This window comes from Mustela erminea, chromosome 6, assembly GCF_009829155.1.
Source record: "Mustela erminea isolate mMusErm1 chromosome 6, mMusErm1.Pri, whole genome shotgun sequence".
Lineage (NCBI taxonomy): Eukaryota > Metazoa > Chordata > Mammalia > Carnivora > Mustelidae > Mustela > Mustela erminea.
Window position 1 is genome coordinate 49104436 of NC_045619.1, and position 17938 is coordinate 49122373.

General features: G+C 47.9%; 1 protein-coding gene across 1 annotated transcript; it reads right to left on the bottom strand.

The window, feature by feature from the left end:
- Positions 1 to 1476: 1476 nt before the first annotated feature.
- DYRK2 (dual specificity tyrosine phosphorylation regulated kinase 2) lies at positions 1477 to 12995 on the bottom strand. The gene is made up of 3 exons (XM_032347113.1): positions 12532 to 12995; positions 11737 to 11885; positions 1477 to 4723 (listed from the first exon to the last, which is right to left on the bottom strand). The coding sequence occupies exons 1-3, from the start codon at positions 12578 to 12580 to the stop codon at positions 3116 to 3118; spliced, it is 1806 nt and encodes a 601-aa protein (XP_032203004.1). The 5' UTR covers positions 12581 to 12995; the 3' UTR covers positions 1477 to 3115.
- Between the last annotated feature and the right edge of the window lie 4943 nt (positions 12996 to 17938).

A 17938-nucleotide genomic window follows, 5' to 3' on the forward strand; every position in this document is an offset into this window, starting at 1 on the left:
GGTAAATTTTTACAAATACAGTTGGTTTTTGTCTAGTGTTAGCGTAACAAAAAAATATCATTTAAAAAATCAGTCTGATGTTCAGATACAATAAAGACCGTCTTTAACCCCTTAAACATAGGAATTTCCTGTGTGACTAACCAGTGGTTACCTTCCTCAATGCCTGATGATGAGTCACGCCTTACGGTTTCTATTAAGGCCTATAAGTAACTGGGTATTTAAGACAGATGTAGCTCTGCAGAGGTGGGTTCCATCCTCACTGCCTGGTATTCAAAGAGTTAAAGAGGCCCAAAAATGCATGCCCTACAACATGGCATTCGGAACAAAAGGCACATTGTTAACACTAAGGGCACAACTTCTCCTCTACTGGTGATCTGCACTGTCCCGCGTCACCGTGCTGTTCCACTGTTGTAGCAACGCCCTGACGTGCTCATGCGCACTGTGGAGGTGCAAGGAACGGAGCCAGATGAGACTGCAACCAAAGACAAGACACTGTGCTAGTCTGAAATCTGAAAACAGCTCAGACATCCCTAGACAATGGTAACCTGTGAGACCAAGGACTGTTTCCAAGCCAACTCCTAGTAGCCTATTAGAGCCCTTCATTTATTTAAGATCACAGAGATGCAACATTTTTTTTTTTTTCTTTTTTGGACATCGTAATTAAGCTAGGATTTTTTTTCAAAGCAGCCCTATCACGAAACACTGAACACGGTGGCTCTTTGTGAATGAAGTAAATTTCACTGTACTTGGGGATGGGGGTGCATAGCGCTGCACATTATAGTTTGGCTTAAAAGTTTCCGGTTACATTTGTGAATATAGTCACAAATGCACTATTGGCATCTTAAGAACTAGTTTTATGTGGTGGGGGAAAGACAAGCAGTATTAGTCCATTTATAGATTTTCACATGTATTTTAAAGGGAAATTTCTACTAATGGCAGGCTCAGGTTCATAGAAACCTAACTGTGAAGACGAGGGTGGGTATGGAAGAGGAGCATTGCAAGGGGAAAACAGCCTTTATATTTTTGTTTCTTCTACTGACCTCAAGAAGCAAACCATCATTCAGAGGCTTATGGTTTTCACAAAGCCACCATACCAATTATGCCTTTAAGTCAGAATTTCAGTAATAAATACAGTCTTTAAATTCCATAAGCCACTGATTGGAGGTTTCATCACGTGAGCATCATTTAAAAAGCAACTTACTAACATATTATTGCACTTCCACAAATTACACAGAGATGTGTATAGTATGCTAAAGAATTTGGGGAAAGAAGCTCTAATTTCTAAATACAGAAGTACAAAGTAATTTATCAGTGACACCCTTAAATAGAAAAGCAAATAACAACATCACTATCTTTTTAATAAGCTAATCTTATTACTGTTTTTTGGCAAATATCTGTTAATATTTCCTGAGCGTTTTTCTCCACCAACAACTGACAAAGCCTCAAGATAAGTGTTTTATTCCAAAAACTACTTTCTTTTTTCTTTTTCCTTTTTAAGTTAAGAGAAACTGTAGGACTAATAGTTAAAGAACTTAACCGGAAACTTTCTTGGCCTCGTCGGGGACCATGCTTTAAGTACTTGTAAATCAATTTACAGGCAATACAATAATATCTGTGCATATAAAAGAGTATTTATCCTAGTTTACACTACCCAAAACCTATTTTCCAAACAGGCAAAAATCTCTCTATATTAAATTGCACATACTAAAAAATTTCTTCAACGTGCCTTGAAATTGTTAAATATCACTGCTCATACATTAGTGATAAAATACTGAATTTTTCACTTTGAAAATAATTATTATTCAGAGACGAAAATATTCTTTTACCTAACTCTCAGTTACTTTCCCAGGTAAAGTGTCATTCCCACAAAAACAATCAGTGCAATCCAAAAGAAAGTAAGATAGAGAAATGCAATTTGGGGTATTTCTAATGATGCAAATAAGTCAAACCATTTAACTTGCAATTGAGCTTCTCCTCCTTTAAATTTGTTATTAAAATTGGTCTCATTGAACAGTCACAATGACTTCTGTTCAGCAAGAGGATTTTCAACCTTCTTTCTCTTTAAAGAAAGAGCTGATGCTTTCCCAGGCTAAGAGAACCTTACAGTGGCACCTGAAAAGTGTGAACTCACTCAGATTTGCTAAACCTTTGGAACTCTGGAAATCCCCACCTTAAGTAGCTAGGCTGCTGTTCTTTTTTAAACTGGGATATGAAACAATGGTCATAATCACAGCTGAAATGTCTCTCTTCTGTATTAACAGTCTGGGATATATATCTGAAGGAAGGAAAAAAAAAAAACCAAAACCCTAAATGCAAGCAACAGATGTGTGGTAAAAGAGGACCAGAGAGGAGGAACAGTTCATGGAATACATTTCTATATTTAGGTGCAAAACCAAGTCCGTAATCTGAGGCTTCTTTACAAAACAGCTCGCTGATCATATTAGAAAATTGGAAGGAACACACACGTTTCCGTTTACCCACCCAGGTGTGCTTGGCCACCTTTTAGGAAGTCAGAAGGCTAAGCGGGCATTTACAACCTTAGGGAGGTCATGTCTGTTTGACCACTGGTTTGGGAAAAAAAGTCCCTAAGGTGCAGTTCTCCTTAGAGCATTGCTGTCTTCCTGACCATTCTTTCCCGCCCTTGCTACCACCCACGAGACGTACGGCAAACGGAGGCAGGACCTGCTACCCCAGTGCGTGAACCTGGCGCATGGAGGGAGGAGGGGGCCCTTCGGGGGCAGTCGCCTGGGGAGAATATACTATGAACCACAGAAACAGTGAATGTCTTCGACACCAATCTGTAAATGCGCAGCAGTCACGAAGTAATCAATGGCCTGCCACTGATGTTTATTACTCTGCCACACTAGATACAGTAAGGCTCATCATACTTTTAGAACACAAAAACAGTTTCAGGAAGTATAAAAACTTAAAGCATTGTCCCCATGTATTTTATAAAAACAAAATGAACAACTTTCTTACATTAAAATAAGTGCTGAAAAGATACAAATGAGTTGAGTTATTGAGCAAATAAAAACAGGTCTGAGCTACTCCTTTTCAACCCGATAAGGCTCAGCAACGTCGTATCTTTCAGATTACCAGCATCGGGGGACTCAGCTCAGCTAACAAGTTTTGGCAACACTGTCCTCTGCTGAATATTCCCATTGGCATCCGTCATCTGTGCCAAATTAGTCCTCAGTTTGGAAGCTGAGCTGGAAGGTGGAGGTAACTTGGAAATGGATGTGATAGCACCAGTGCTCTCGGTTATCCTTTTCACGGATGTCTTCTCCCCCGTCGGAGGCTTTGGCAACCGCCTCCTCAGCCAGGGGTGCCGTAAAGCCTGGCCAGGGGTCATGCGAACCGCAGGATCCCATTCTAAACACTGTTTTAAGAAGTCAAGGAAAAGGGGATCGTCACACCCCTTCAGTGCATTCCCCCACTCTCTGCTCTCGGGTGGGCCCCTCAGTTTCCCCCGCCGGGAACGGCCTCCATTGAGAACCACAGAGCCGTCTGAGAGAGTCGTGACAGTGCAGTAACGGGGATAACCCTTGGAGCTCACAAAATTTTTGGCTCGTTTGGACGCATCCAGCAGTTTCTGAGAGGGCATGCCCAGGAGTTCAATCATACAAGCCAGCTGGTCCCCTTCATCTTCCCCAGGCAAGAGTGGGTAACCAGTCAGGAGCTCTGCTAGAATGCAACCCAGGCTCCACATGTCGATGGGCATGCCGTATCTGGCGCCGAGGATCACTTCCGGAGCCCGGTAAAAACGGGACTGAATGTACGTGTAGACACGCTGATGCTCGTAACAACTGGAGCCAAAATCGATCACTTTAATCCCGCTTCTACCCTGCTGTTTTAACAAAATGTTCTCGGGCTTAAGGTCACAGTGAATGATTCTGTTCTTGTGCAAAGCATCCAAGCACTGTAAAATCGAGTGGGCAAACTTGCGAACCAGAGGCAGGCTGAAGCCCTGGAACTTATTCTTCTTGATGAGCTCGTAAAGGTTCATGCTCAGCAGCTCGAACGTCATGCAGATATGGTTCCGGAAGGTGAAGTTCTCCAGCATGTGGATGACGTTCATGGTGTTGTCCTTGTCCTGCTTCCGCAGGTGCTCCAGGATTCGGATCTCCTCCGCCGCCTGCCGGTGGAACCGCTTCTCGTTCCGCACCATCTTCAGGGCCACGTGCTGGTGGACTTTGTGGTCGTAGGCCTTGACCACCTGCCCGAAGCTTCCCTTTCCAATGACCTTGAGGACCTCGTACCTGTAAGCCACGTGGTCATGGGGCACCTGCACGTAGGATCCCTGGTCGTCGTCGTAGCCTCCATTGTTGGGCCCACCGGTCATGCCCTGGCGCTTCTTTGCATTTGGACCCAAGAAATAGATCTCGGGGTAGCTGAAAATCTCATGGTGCTCGAAGGTGGTCAGCTTTTGCATGTATTGCTTCATTGCTTGTTCAGGGGTCAGGGGGGTGGCCTTTGCCTTCCCCAGGCCTTCCATAGACTTCAGAGATGTGGCGCTGCCCTGCCGTCTGTGGACACTCTCCAGCTGCCGCTCGGGCACCACCGGCAAGCCCGCCTTCCCCACCGTGGTGAGCCCATTGGGCTGTGTCGTGAGCACTGTCCGCTTGTTACTGTTGTCCTCGAACAGCTGCTGAACCTGGATCTGGCCGTGGCCGTGGCTGCTGACGTGTAAGTGATCATTCATTGTGTGCTTACTGCCGCCGATCTGGAATGCAGAAAGCAACCGTCAGGAGGGTGCAAGAAGTCTGTGTGTCCACATGGGCTATTTTCCAGGTCAGCCCCCAGCCCACCTTTACAAAACCTGATCTGTCTGCACTTGCAGGGGGGAGTCAGGTGCACTACAAGGGAGGAGCTGTATGCCCAGGAGGAGCTGTATGCCCAGGAGCTGTATGCCCATCACGAACACCCTGATGCTGACAGCCTCTGAGAAAATAAAGAAGGACGAGCGGCCTTGGTAAGGCTTTGCAACATGAGATCCTGCAAACAAGGACACTGTGAGCACTTCGCCCGACAGACCAGCCATTGGCTGCACTTATGCAGGATCTTCAGAGAAAGTTCCCCTGGAGGCCAAGAGATCTGTCTTGTTCCCTGGCCTCTACCTAACATTCAGCACAAGGCCTGGCACGCCCCAGGCATCCCGCTCCACCTACACCTAATATGAAACGAAACGGGACACAGAGAAAACACGAACGTGAGAGAAAACACGAACATGTGGTCTCCGCGCCGGCTCCGCCCCTCCCCCTTTCACGGTTCACTCAGTAGCTTCCTTGTTGCCAGGAGGGCAGGGGCCACGTCTGTCTCACTAGCTCTGTTGTAAAAACATCAGCATATTCATTCTCGGTCTTCTCTACTACTTGGAGAATGGACTATACCTAGGAAGATGTATGAACCGCTGGCAAAAAAATCTGCACTTTTCGGCTTGAGAGATTCCCATGTAGATATGCACTGTAGCATCCTGTAAACCCCTCATCTATTTTTAAAAACGTCTGGGCTTCATTGACTGGGATGACCATTTAAGGCCATTCAGCGCGACAAACCATCCACCACACACTTGGGCCTTCCTTTGGTCAATGGCTCAGCTCTGCACACAGTGTATTTCTGTGGGCTGCTGGGATACTCGGCTTTCCAACAAGGAATACAAAGTAGCGACTTCTATTTCAGGCGCATATGCCAACCCTGAACATTCCAGTCTAAACAAAACTGCCAGTGCAAGCCAAGGGGCCCCCGGCCTTTTACTGAGAATCTGCTTGGGATTTCTTTCAAGTATTATTATTGCAAAGATGTGAGGGAGGGGAGAGCCCTAGCGGCCATGATGCCCTCTCAGTTAGGAATTCTTACCAGCCTCAGACAACTACCCACAAGTCTTAATGCATCCTGCTTGGTGATTCGCATATAGAATCTTAAGGATCAATTCCTCATTCACAACCCACCTCATTCATTCAACCAGTATCAGCTAAAGTCTAGCCACACAAGGGGCAGAGGCACTGTTCTCTAGGAGCTTCTAACAAATTAACTGAAATCTTCTTTGGTATTTCTTTCTGTGTGGCGCTTTCTGAATCCTACCTTTCGGGCTTTCTATACTACCAAAAGAGTAGAAGCAGTTTGTATATGTAATATCGCAATTTGGGAAGTCGTTTGGGATCACCTGGATTCCAAAACAAAATTTCACGTCCTTCTTAGTAGCCAACCAAGACCGTCGAATTTTCTTTAACTGACATATTGCCTGCACAGTGATTATCTGAAGAATGACTTTTCTCTCTGCTTGCTTCTAAAACAAAGTAGAATATAGTATAGTCCCTGGGCTTGTCCAAAGTGTGATTTCATAGAGTGAGGGATTTTACTTCTCACACCAATTCTGTGAAGACTTCTAGTCAAACCCTTTTATTAAAGTCATAGATGATGATATTCATGCTAAGTGAACTTTTGTCAGGGTAGCTGGACAGGTTATTATATCCCCATTCGATGCCAAAAGCGGAATGGTCCATAAAGATGAATTAGGAAGTCCATGAGTATATGTACAGGCTTGTCCAACTGCTTTTGTTTGTCCAAGCCCACTCTCTTTGCACCCCTCCTCCAAAGACCCACTGTGGTCTTTTAAGCACCAGGAAATACAAGGACCTGAAATTCAAAAGCTATCTTTTCTAGAGAACCATTCTCTTCGAGGTGGGAAGGAGTGATTCAGAAGAAAAACCTACATTACATTTTGTAGTGTACACACTACAAAAAAGCATGAGGCTTCACTAGGGACAAAATTAACCTTGGGGCTTTAGCAACTCCTAAAAAGAGAACAAAGAAAAACTTTCTCAGCATCAGAACTTCACTCCAGTTCTTGCAACAGCAGTCTTCATGTTTTGCACAATTAAAAATTTAACACACACGTTTAGTGACTAGCACCAAAGAGAGCTTGACTAGTAACTGGTTCACCTACTCCCTCTCCAAACACTTTTTCTGACTCTTCTCAGCTGTCTCAACTATTAGTCCACCTACCCTTGGGTGGGTTCAGGGGTTCCCCAGGGTTCAAGCCTCAACGCTCCTGGCTTCTCAACGCCCACCAATTCTCCCTACTTGATCCTGACCACAGCCGCGGCTGACATCTGCCACCTATGCCACATCTAGCTGGGGCCTGCCCAATCTACTCTCCTGGGCTCTGGCCCTTGTGTCCAACTACAGACCCATGGCCTTTCCCACAAGCAATTCAAACCCAACTCATGATTTTCCTACCCAAACCATTTCCTCCTCTCATCCCCTCAATTTCCAATGAACAAAAGGCTTCACCGCCGGTCACTCAAGCTTTACAACTGGAAATCCTTTTCAGCGTCTCCCTCACCTTCCAAGTCCCCATTAGGCCTTGTCGTCTCTCTCCATCCTACTTCCTCTCCAGGGACCCGGCATCATGACCCACTCCTGTTGTCTTTCACTGGCACACTGGAAGCTGACTCCTAACATGCCCCCTTGCTTCTGGGTCTAAAATTCCTCAAATCTCTTCTCTCCAAAGTACTTCTGGAGCTGTAACTGAAAACTGTCAATCTGATATTAACCTCCCTTTTGCTCAAGGCCTACAACTGTATGCCATTTCCATAGAAAATACATGAACTGATAGGCTAGGACTCCAGGTTCTGAAATGTAGAACATAAATGACCTCAGTCCTTCCTTCCAATGTCATCTACCACTGTTACAATTCTGAGAGTAAAAAAGCTGCATTCCCCAAGACTGGTGGAGACACCAAGCTCTTTTATGCTCCTCTGCTTTTTGGTGAAGTCATGTTTCATAGTGGTTACGAGTTGAGACATCTTCAATTAGACACACGGGGAATGAATCCCAGCTCTATTACTTACTAAATGCGTGACCTTGGGTGATTTACTTAATCTCTCTGAACCTCAGAATACTTGCTGTTAAACAAAAGGCAACAGGGCTTCTCATTAGGGCTATCAGGATTAAATAAGGTAAAATGTACAAAGTGCTTAGTAAAGAAGAGCTATTATTATCATCCTTTCCAAAAGCTGCTTGGACTCTCCTAACCCCTAGGTCTTCAATGTCCAGTGCACCTCTCTCCTTTCCAGTGAACTGTCCCCCTTCGTTCCCTGTGCGTTTAGCCCATGGATAGACCGTTAATGCCTAGTTCATTTTACCCTGTTTTGACACTGGAGGTACCCATCTGGCTGTGAGCAATTCAAGGGCGGAGTCACCTCTTATCTTTGTTAAGTCCTTATTAACATAAACCCAAACAGACAGAAAGCACTCAGGACATATCAATTGATTAGAAGAACACATGTTAACAAACCCTTGCTAACCGATAACTCTCTGAGTTCCATGTGGTAACCACCTTTGTACCTTCATAAGAAAACACGAAGTTAAAGCCCGGGGAATTGGGAATCCTCCCTGGTGACCCGAGTCACAAGATGTTAGCCTTCCAGTGCCTCAGCAGAGACTTAAAGGCAAACGACAGCCAGTTAAAAAGGACTCAGAGTAGATGCATGGACTAAACACCTCAAAGCCACGGGTATCATTTAAAAAAAAAAAAAAACTCCAGATGTTAAGGGGGATTCGGTTGAGAGGCAGTGGTAAGGAAGGCCTTTGATCTCAAACAGTGCAGGACTCTCTAATCACGACGAAATTCTGAAGCACAATTAACTGATTAGAAAAAAAAGGGGTGGGGGGAGCTCTAGAAGAGCCACACTATTTCCAGAACACATATGCCAGGCCTATGTAAGGGAAAGGATATTAAAAACCTTTCAATCCGCCTCCTGAAGTCTCAGGACGTGGCTTACTCCTATTTGCCGGGGCCCACCTAGAATGGCTTTCGCATTTAAAACACACACAGAATGAATGCTGTTGTTAGACAGGTAGGATGTATGCGTGCAAACAGAGAGACCCACAGAAGCCTTCTCTGACCATGAAATAGTTTAGTATTAAAAATTATGTAAGAACAACAGCTTGGTAGTTTTAATCTCTTCCAATAATAAAGTGGAAAATAGAAGATCCTTCACTGTGCTAACATTTTTAAGCATCTTGAAACTTCCCTGAAGACATCTTAGAAATGGTGTATAGTGTTATGGAATAGAACTGAGTGCAAAAAGGTTGGATTTTAGTTGCTCCTCAGTCACAGACAACCTATGTGGCCCTAAGGAAAATATCTTACTTTTTCTTCTTCAAAATATTCCTATTTTTAAAATGAGAATACTCATTCTTCTTTAATCCCAATTACATTATAAAGGTAAAATGATAACTGGAGATGGCTTTAAACATCAGAATATTTATGAAACTGATCTAATAATAATACTTGGGAATTAAGAAACAAGTATAATATTATCTCCTATACAACGTTAAAAAAAAAATAGGAATTGAGACAGTCACTGGGCACACTTTTAGAACAAACAGAAACAAAATGACTAAGTATACAATAATTTATCCATGGAGACAGGTAACAAAAGGGCAATGGACTAAATAAATTCCAAAGTTCACAGTCTTTATAATCACATATTTACCCACCAACTGTATCATTTACAATGGAAAATATGGGCAAGCTCCTGTGACAAGGTCATTTTCCTCTCCTCAATATGCTTTCCCCCTCTTACTCTAAAACAGCTCTTCCCAGGTATAATTGCTGTGGGATTTAAAAAAAAAACAAAAAACCTTATCAACACCTGAAAGACATATGAGAATATGAATCTGCAAAGATTCCTGCATTTATAACAAAACAAACAGAACTTCCTAGGATTAGCGGTGTCAAACTAGATGTTGAAGCTAGGCTCAGAAGGGCTGGCCTTTAGCTCCAGCCTTGATATCAACTTGCTAGGGAATCTTGACCGAACCAGTTAACCTACCTATTTCCTCACCCGTAAAATCAAAGAGTAGAACCAGATAAATGCTGTGTGGTCTTTTTAAACTCTCCTGTTCTAGGAAACCTGCAATGTTGTACAAATAAAATCAAAACTAAACCACAGTCAAAACCCAACTTCACACTTTCCAAACCAAGTCTCTAATGACCAATAGCACACTGGAATTTTAACTGTAAGATAAAAACAGGTCAATCAGGCAGATACCACAAGAAAATGTACGCATCCATTCCTGGGAGTCCTCAGAACGACCCTCACATCTTTTCATTTCTGGTCCACGGCAGGCTGTTCCTCCAGTGGACACCTTCTGTTTTCTCTAATCTCGTTACGTGTACCCACTGGAAAAAGTAAATCTAGTAAAGCCCACTCCTGGAATCCAGACGCAAACCAAGCACTTCTTTCCAGGTCACGCCAGTCATGTGATTGCATTCACACATGGAAAAAAGTGGATGTGATCATTTCCAAATTGTCAGACAATTCCGAACCTAACAAACCCAAACCCCTAAAACCAATGGCAATTCCTCTACTAAAACATCACTGTAACAGGAACATTCAACCATTAACATACACAATCAACCAGCCTGACTGATTCTCTTCCACCATCAACAGTGCGACACAATCAGTTAACTTCAGTGTGGTCAATTCCTAGCCCTTGGTCACATGTTAAGGGGAGAGGGGACAGAGGGAGAGAGAGAAGGGAGGGAGAGAGGGAGAGAGAGAGAATGACTAGAAACAAAATGTTCTCCTATACAACTTGTGCACATCAGTCAAGGTCTAAGGGGAGATACTCTGCTGCATCCATCCTCTCACAAATTCTCTAATGAAGAAGTTTCCCTATAACACCTGACCCTGAGCTGCTTCTCTGTAGAGCAGAAATGGCCTTTTCTACAAGAATTCAACTTTCAGGAGGCAAATGAAGCCATATTCCTACCAAGCATCCCTCATGCAGAACCACCTTGGGCCGTTCCTCTGGAGGATCCAATTGGATATAGGACCTGGAGAACCATCAGTGCCTCCAAAAGTGCACAGCCCCTCTAAGCAGTCACCTTCCAAGGGCGATCTCTGCGAGCTGAGAAAAGGTACATGCTGCAGTCAAATCCAGCTTGACAATCTGCAGCCACTAGTCCCACGATGGGCTCTCCCCTCCCTCTCCACCCACAGAGGGGCACCGGCACCTGCCAGGCGCCCTGCCCTGCCCTTCTCTCTTCCAAAGCAAAGGCGGCTCTTTCCTTTTGAATAATATCCAAATGCAGAATCCTTACAGGGGTGGCTTGTTGTTTTGACTGCTGCTGTGGCTCTTATTTTTGTTAATGTTAATTACAATTTCTGCTGTGCTCAAACCTGTAGCACTCATAAAACATGCTTCCACACGCGGGGGCAATTGGCGGTGCTCCCTGCTAGCTGGAGCCAGGCTTGGGAGGCTCTTTGGGGGATCGATTTTCCGGGCAGGACGGCCTGACTGTCCCCTAACACAGATCTGTTCTATAAATACCCACTACTCAACGTGGTGGTGGTGGGGGGGGGGGGGCCTGGGGGATGTTTATCCGGTCAGGGAAAGGAGCTCTGGGAAGCAAGGACGGGAAAAGGAGGGAAAAAGAAGGAAAAAAGCAAGAAGGAAGTTCCAAGGAAGAGGAGCGCAGGGGTGGGCGGGCTCCAGAGGGGAAGTGAGGGGCCCACGCCACGAATCTTCCTTTGTGGCTGCAGCTTTGGGCTCACCCAAGTTGCATAGGGTGGCGTCCAACAGAGGCCACTAGCCAGGGGCGTGGAGACCTCGCACTTCGACCTTTCTCTTCCAGGCGTCAGAACACCACCGTCCGGGTGTTTATGCCCCGGGCCCCTCCCGCACCCCTTCCCCCCGGCCTCCCGCGGGGTTGGGTCTCACCGTGTGCGCTGCGGCGGCAGCGTTGCTGGCCCGGAGAGGCGGCAGGGCGATCGGGGAGGGCGGGCCGGTCCCCACTCCGCTCCGGGGAGCCCCCGCACCGAGCCCCGGGGAAGCCTGAAGCTGACGAACGGCGCTGTCCCCTCCTCGGCCTGGGAGCCACGCGCAAGAGGAGACAAAAGAGGGTCAGGGGAGAGAAAGTCACCCAGACCCCGTCGCCCCGCCCCACCCCTCTGGGTAGCGAACCCCGCTCTCCCCAGGAGACAGGCCGGATGGTAAAAACTGGCGTCCGGGGGAACTAAAAGGGCGCCCCGGCCCCGGATCCCAGGCGCGCAGCCCCGGGCGGGGCTCAGGCAGCTGCAAAGTTAAGTCGGGCGCCGGCGCGCGAGTTCGCGACCCCGCGGCGGAGCCGGGCTGGGCCGGGGCTGGGCCGGGGCTGGGCGGCCCACGTTGCAAGCGGCCGCAGGCCGGGAAGAGGACTGGACCGCCGACAAGGGCGCGATGGCCTCGCCAAGCCCCGGGCGAGGGCGTGGGGGGGTGGCCCGGGACGGCCCCCGCCGGCCGGGTCGAGGGTTCCACTCGGTGGAGCCCTGGGGCCGGCGTGCAACAATGAGCTGAGCAGAGCCGAGGCGAGGGCGCGCCGTCCGCCCGGGGGCCCCGCCGCGGCGCAGACTTTGTTCGAGGTCCCGCAGGCGGCGGGCGCCCGCGCCACGAGGGTTGGACCCGGGCCGCGCGGGGGCCGGCGGGGGCCGGCAGGGGCGGGCGCCCGGGGCGGCGTGGCGGCCCGGCCCTCCTTACCGGTCGGGTAGGCGGCGGGAGCGGCGGCCGAAGGTTTCCTGGTTAACATGGCCGCTGGAGAAGAAAATGCATTTCAGGGCTGCCGTCTCCGCCCGTCCTGCTGCTACTTCTCCCGGCCGCCGCCGCCTCCCGGTCGCCCCTCTCGCGGGTCTCCGGCGCCTCCTCGCCGCCTCGCGTCAGCTACAGCCAGACACACACAGTCCGCTGCATCCCCGCGGCCCGGGCCCGCCGCCGCGAGTCCCCCGCTCTCCTCCTCGCCGCCGCCGTCCTCCTCTTCCTCGGGCGGCTGCAGCACCCCCCGGCCCGTGCACATGCCTCGCCCTCCCCTGCGCGCCGCTGGCCTCCCCGATTCCCTCACATAGGGCGCGGGGGAGCGGGCTGCGCCGCCACGACCGACTAGCTCGGGAGCCTCCTCCCGGGCTCGAGCGCGCGCGCCCCCGCGCACACTCGCTCTGGCGCCCGCGCGCGGCGCGGCCCGGGAGGGCAACCCCGCCCCCGCGCCCCTCCGCAGCCGGCGCAGGCCCCGCCCCCGGGTTCCCCCTCCCCCCCCCCAGCCTAGCCACAGGCTCTCGCGTACACCCCACCCCCACCCCGGCCACCCTCCGGAGTCACTACCCCACCCAGTCATCTGCATAGCCACCCCTCCACTCCCCGGAAAAGTCTGCAGTCTCCGCTCGGCCTCCGCCTCCCCCTCCGGCCATCTGCACGGCTCCCCTCGGCTCCCCTCCTAAAGACCTTTTCCCCTCCCCGGCCCCCAGCCCCTGCAAGCACCCCTCCTTTTTTCCTACAGCGCAACCTACCACTGCTTCTTTCCCCCGAAATCGCTGCAGAGACCCCACCCCTCCCACGAGTGCCCCCCAAACACAGGCATTTTCAGCTTTCTGAACCCAACGGCTGCGCACAGACAATACTGTCACCCCACTCTGGTCCCAGTGGCTGAACCGCCCCCTCTCCCCAGTTTATCATGTAAATAACTTAGTCGTGCGAGGGTCACCTCGATAAGTCAAGCCCGAAAGAGGGCCACAGCTTAGCTCGGTGAGCCCTGAGCGTGGGCGAAGGAGGGGGTGCCCTCCCACCTCCACCTCCACCACACACACCCTCCCCGATTTACTGACACCAAGTGACCGCTTTCCAGTCTCTAGGACAGGGGAGGCTGAGAGGCGCTTGTGGATGGCTGCTGGGGAAGCAGTTGGCTGTGGGTTGCTAGGCAAAAATAAACATCGGAGACACCTCCCATTTCCTTACAACTCAGAGCCTTTCTCCTGCGCGGCCACGCGGAGAGACACACCTTCCTTTCCGCTCCCCGCGGTCAGGGAGAGACATCTTTAACATTCCCAGAGACAAGTTTCTCTCCCCTTCCGAGACACGGGGAGAATGTCCCTGCCCTCCCAGCTTGCCATCTACAGCCTCTTTCCCTCGAAGGCTGAAAAAGTGCTTTCCCATCTCACACCTGCGCCCTGTGGTGTGTGGAACGTCCTTTGCACGAAGGTCACAGGTTGTCATTCCAACAGTTAGGAAGGATTGCGGGCTGAAAGCTATTCGGGGCACTTCCTTCGGGAGAAATGCCCAGTTTCTGAAGTTCTGGGGGACCTGGGCCCATTGTGCTCGGCCTCGCAATCTGCAGGGCCTCTGGCTGGACCAAGTTTGCAGGCCTGAGTTAGAGCAGACCCAAATCACTAGGAGGGCCACCTCCTGCGGAGTCCCCTCGCCCCTACTGTCTGCAAATTGTCATAGCAATCCCTTGGATGGGGCACCCTCAGCGTTCTATAAATGAAACGGAGGGTCTCAAAGATGGACTCTGACCCTCTCATTCTCCCGGGACCTTACAGAGGCAATTCTGATAGGGGGCATTGGCAGAAGAGACAAGTGGCAAAGAATAGAATTTTGCCTGTGGTATGTCCCTCCAAAAAACCCTTTCTTCTTAGTGCCTTCAGTGGAAACTTCAGTGGAAACTAAATATGGCAGCTTTTTCATGAATAAGGGAAATGCTAACTACAGGAACTCATGGTGTGTCAAATTAATATTAATGTACACATTAAACAGGAGGAAAAGGAGCACTGACTTTTTTTTTTTTTTTAATAGAAGGACACAAAGAATTATTAACTTTAACCAAAGAAAGAAGAAGATACATTTTGGGAGAACTTTTCCTACTATGTTGTTTTATGACATGGCAAGTATCACTTCAGTTTACATTTTTTGTTTTTTTTGTCTTAAGGAAGATTTGCTATTAAGTCTAATCTTTGGCTCTTTTAATTATCAATGGCACACAATTCTTACTTAGCTCAAAATTAGTATTTACAATTTGTTGGATTCCTCTCATTTTGTTAAATATTTTGTTAAATATCAGCCTAAATTAAGGTCAAATACGTATACAAATGCACCCCTTGAACTTTCAAGGAGAATGAACTGGGTAAAAGCTAGGAGTTACTACCCTCAAACTTTATTACTTTAATGCATCATTATTAATTATACTGAATAGTTACTTCTTTATTAAATTGTTTCCCAAATATTATCATGCTTAATCTTCACAAATCATGGCCTGACCAGAGTAGATTGTTGCTAATAATAACCTCCTCGGGGGACTCCAGTCTGTGGGTAAGTGTCTGCTCTTTGATTCTTGCCTGTTGAAAAAACCCTATCTGTTTTGTATGTTTATAAAATCCAGGCTTCAATAAAAAATAGGTAGGCAGGATGTGGCCAGATTAGAGAGAAGGAAACTTTGGGTAACTCAGAATGGAACCTTGTGGAAGGAAGTCGAGTTTTCCCAGGGAAAAGGAGTGATCATAGAAATGGAAATGAGCAAGAAAATTGCTGGTTTCACAACACATTCACTCCTTTAACCCTTTTATCCCAGAAACATTTACAAAGAGTTTAGTATGTACAAGGCCTCCACGATATGATGACTTATCAGATGTGGTGGGCTAGGCTTCAGTCCGGCCATCTAGGACCTCATTCTTTTATCTGATTCACGGTAACCAGTTAACATATTTTTGTACTGTCAGAATTGGGGCTACACAGTTAAGTAAATAATTTCTGGCTCTGGTCATCATTCTTAAGAAGTTTGCAGTCCAGGAGAGACCAGACACTGAATGATGTGATAGGGTCGAAATTGAGGCTGGTGAGAGATCCAATGGGGACACACAGAGGGAATGACAAGCTCTACCTAAGTGGTGACTGGCATCCAAGAAGCTGTGCTTCCCTGAAGGTTTTCAAGATGCTTGGGAGTTTGCCAGTAAGACAAGTCAGGCCAGGATATTCTAGGCAGAAGAAATAGGGTGTGCAGCGGTACCAAGGTATAAGAAGGTGTAGTGTATTCTGGGAGACGGGTCAACAACCAAAACAGGGGACACTTGGGGTAGCAGGGAAAGGGTTGGTACTGTCGCCTTCACAAAGTTAGGGTTCCTGATGAGAAGTCAAAAGTTATATGGGGATTATAGCTGCATGGGGCTATTGTGCCCCTAATCCTGATATTGTTCAAGGGTAAACTGTATATAATAAATATATATATTCAATATTGACCTCTATTGCTCCATATAACTTATTACATATATAATATATGTATATATTATATATATATGTAGCCCATTATACACTATGCATGCATATATATATGCGTATATACCCATATATGCAATGGATATATATGCATATATATACATATTTATACATATATACATATTTATGAAATCAATGATCAAGTTCCTGCCATGTGTCAGGCATGGCTCTGGGTATTTGGAAGCAAGCAGATCAAGTCCTGGCTGCATAGATCTTGTATTCTAGCGCAAGGAGAACGACAAGTAATAACACGTAGAGCGCATGAGTAGGGGCACTATGCGGGCAACGAAGTGAGGTACTCTTGTACCTCGTACCCTCGTAGAGAGAGACCGGAGGCAGGGCTCTTTCACTCAGGTCCGGCGGGGAAGGCCTCCCTGATGAGGTAAGAGCCTGTGGGCCGGCGGCCATCTGCAGGCCGAGGGCCTGCGGTGGAAACACGCTGGAAGCGCCGGAAGAGGCTGGGCAGCCGGCGCCCGGCCAGGGGCAGCGGGAAACGTCATGGAGAGAGGTTGGAGAGAGCCAGGATCCCGGTCATGGTAGGGAACTTGGATTTTTACTTTGACTTGGAAAACCGAGGCTGCCTTGCTTGAAAAGATACCAGACTTAGAGGGGGAAGTTACTATTTATTTATTTACTTACTTATTTGATGATCTTCAATGTCTGTGAAGTTTTACACCTGTTCTAATATAGAGCCTACTAGGCCCTGTGGAGGATAATAACCAAACACACACTATTTTCAAGTCACTTTCCACCTAGCTTGGGAGAAGACTTAAATATCAGCTGCACGGTGAAGAACAGGTGCTTTCTGTTTTCCGGTTTCTCCCCCAGACGCATGTTTCCACCCTACTCTGGGCCATGGGAGGCTTTCCAGAAGGTGTCCATGGGCTCCCTTGCCCATGATCTTCTAGTTGGGTTTAACCATTGGAAGGTCCTGACAAGAGACCCAGCGGCTTGAGGACAACCAGGTCAGGCTGCTTATCTCCCTGGCTCTCCCCGTGCCAGCTCACCACAGGTTAGCTGTGTCCCTTAACTAAAGCCCTCAGCTCGGTCAGGCAGCCCTTTCCTATAGCTAGAGCTACTCCCTTGGAGTTCTGGACAATGTTTAGTCCCCTCGCCCCCTTACGTCTGGAGGTGGTCAGGGTTTCTTGCTGTGGCTAAATCTGGGGGTTTGATTTTCCCTTGTTTGTTTCCCTTTGCCCTATCCATACTCAATGTACACAGTCCTTTAATTAAACTCTTTGTGCCATGTTTTTTTCTCCCAGTTCCTGACTGATACAGAGGGAGATATAGATTTTATATATATATATATATATATATATATATATATATATAATCTCCATCCTATCTAGTATAGGTTATGGAATCTAAATGCCATATAACTGTAGGGGGCCAGGAGAGTTTGCTCATTGGAGGAATCGAAGAGTGGGATTCCTGGCAAAGGCAGAATTTGATCTGGGCCTCAGAAAATGAGCAGACTTTTCTCAGGCAGAAGAAAAAGCTCTCCAGGCCAAGAGCACAACGCGAGTGAAGGCAGAGAAGTGGGAATAAACTGTGCAGAAGAACAGCAGCCCCCGGAACAGAGAGGGAGCTGAGGAGGACCAGGGAACAGCATGGCGGGTAGTGGAGTGGGGTGCATCCGGGTCCTGGACTGCAGGGAAAGCCAGAGAGAGGAGTTCCCACTTGGTGTGGATGAAAACAAAGGACACTAGAGATTTCTGAGCCGTGAGTTGACCTGAGGAAAGTGCTTAGCAAGGAGTGATCGGTTTGGCTGCAGTATGTTAGAAAGACACAAGTAAGAGTAGAGACAGAAGTGGCTTCCAGAAGTAGCTGAGGGTAGTGGCACAGGGAGGCA

What these genes read in the sequence shown, in the direction of transcription:
- DYRK2 (XM_032347113.1), bottom strand. Translation starts at nt 12,580, where the DNA reads ATGTTAACCAGGAAACCTTCGGCCGCCGCTCCCGCCGCCTACCCGACC. An exon ending in TCCCGCCGCCTACCCGACCG is followed by an intron (nt 11,886 to 12,531) that starts GTAAGGAGGGCC and finishes CGTGGCTCCCAG; the next exon opens with GCCGAGGAGGGGACAGCGCC. An exon ending in CTGCCGCCGCAGCGCACACG is followed by an intron (nt 4,724 to 11,736) that starts GTGAGACCCAAC and finishes TCTGCATTCCAG; the next exon opens with ATCGGCGGCAGTAAGCACAC.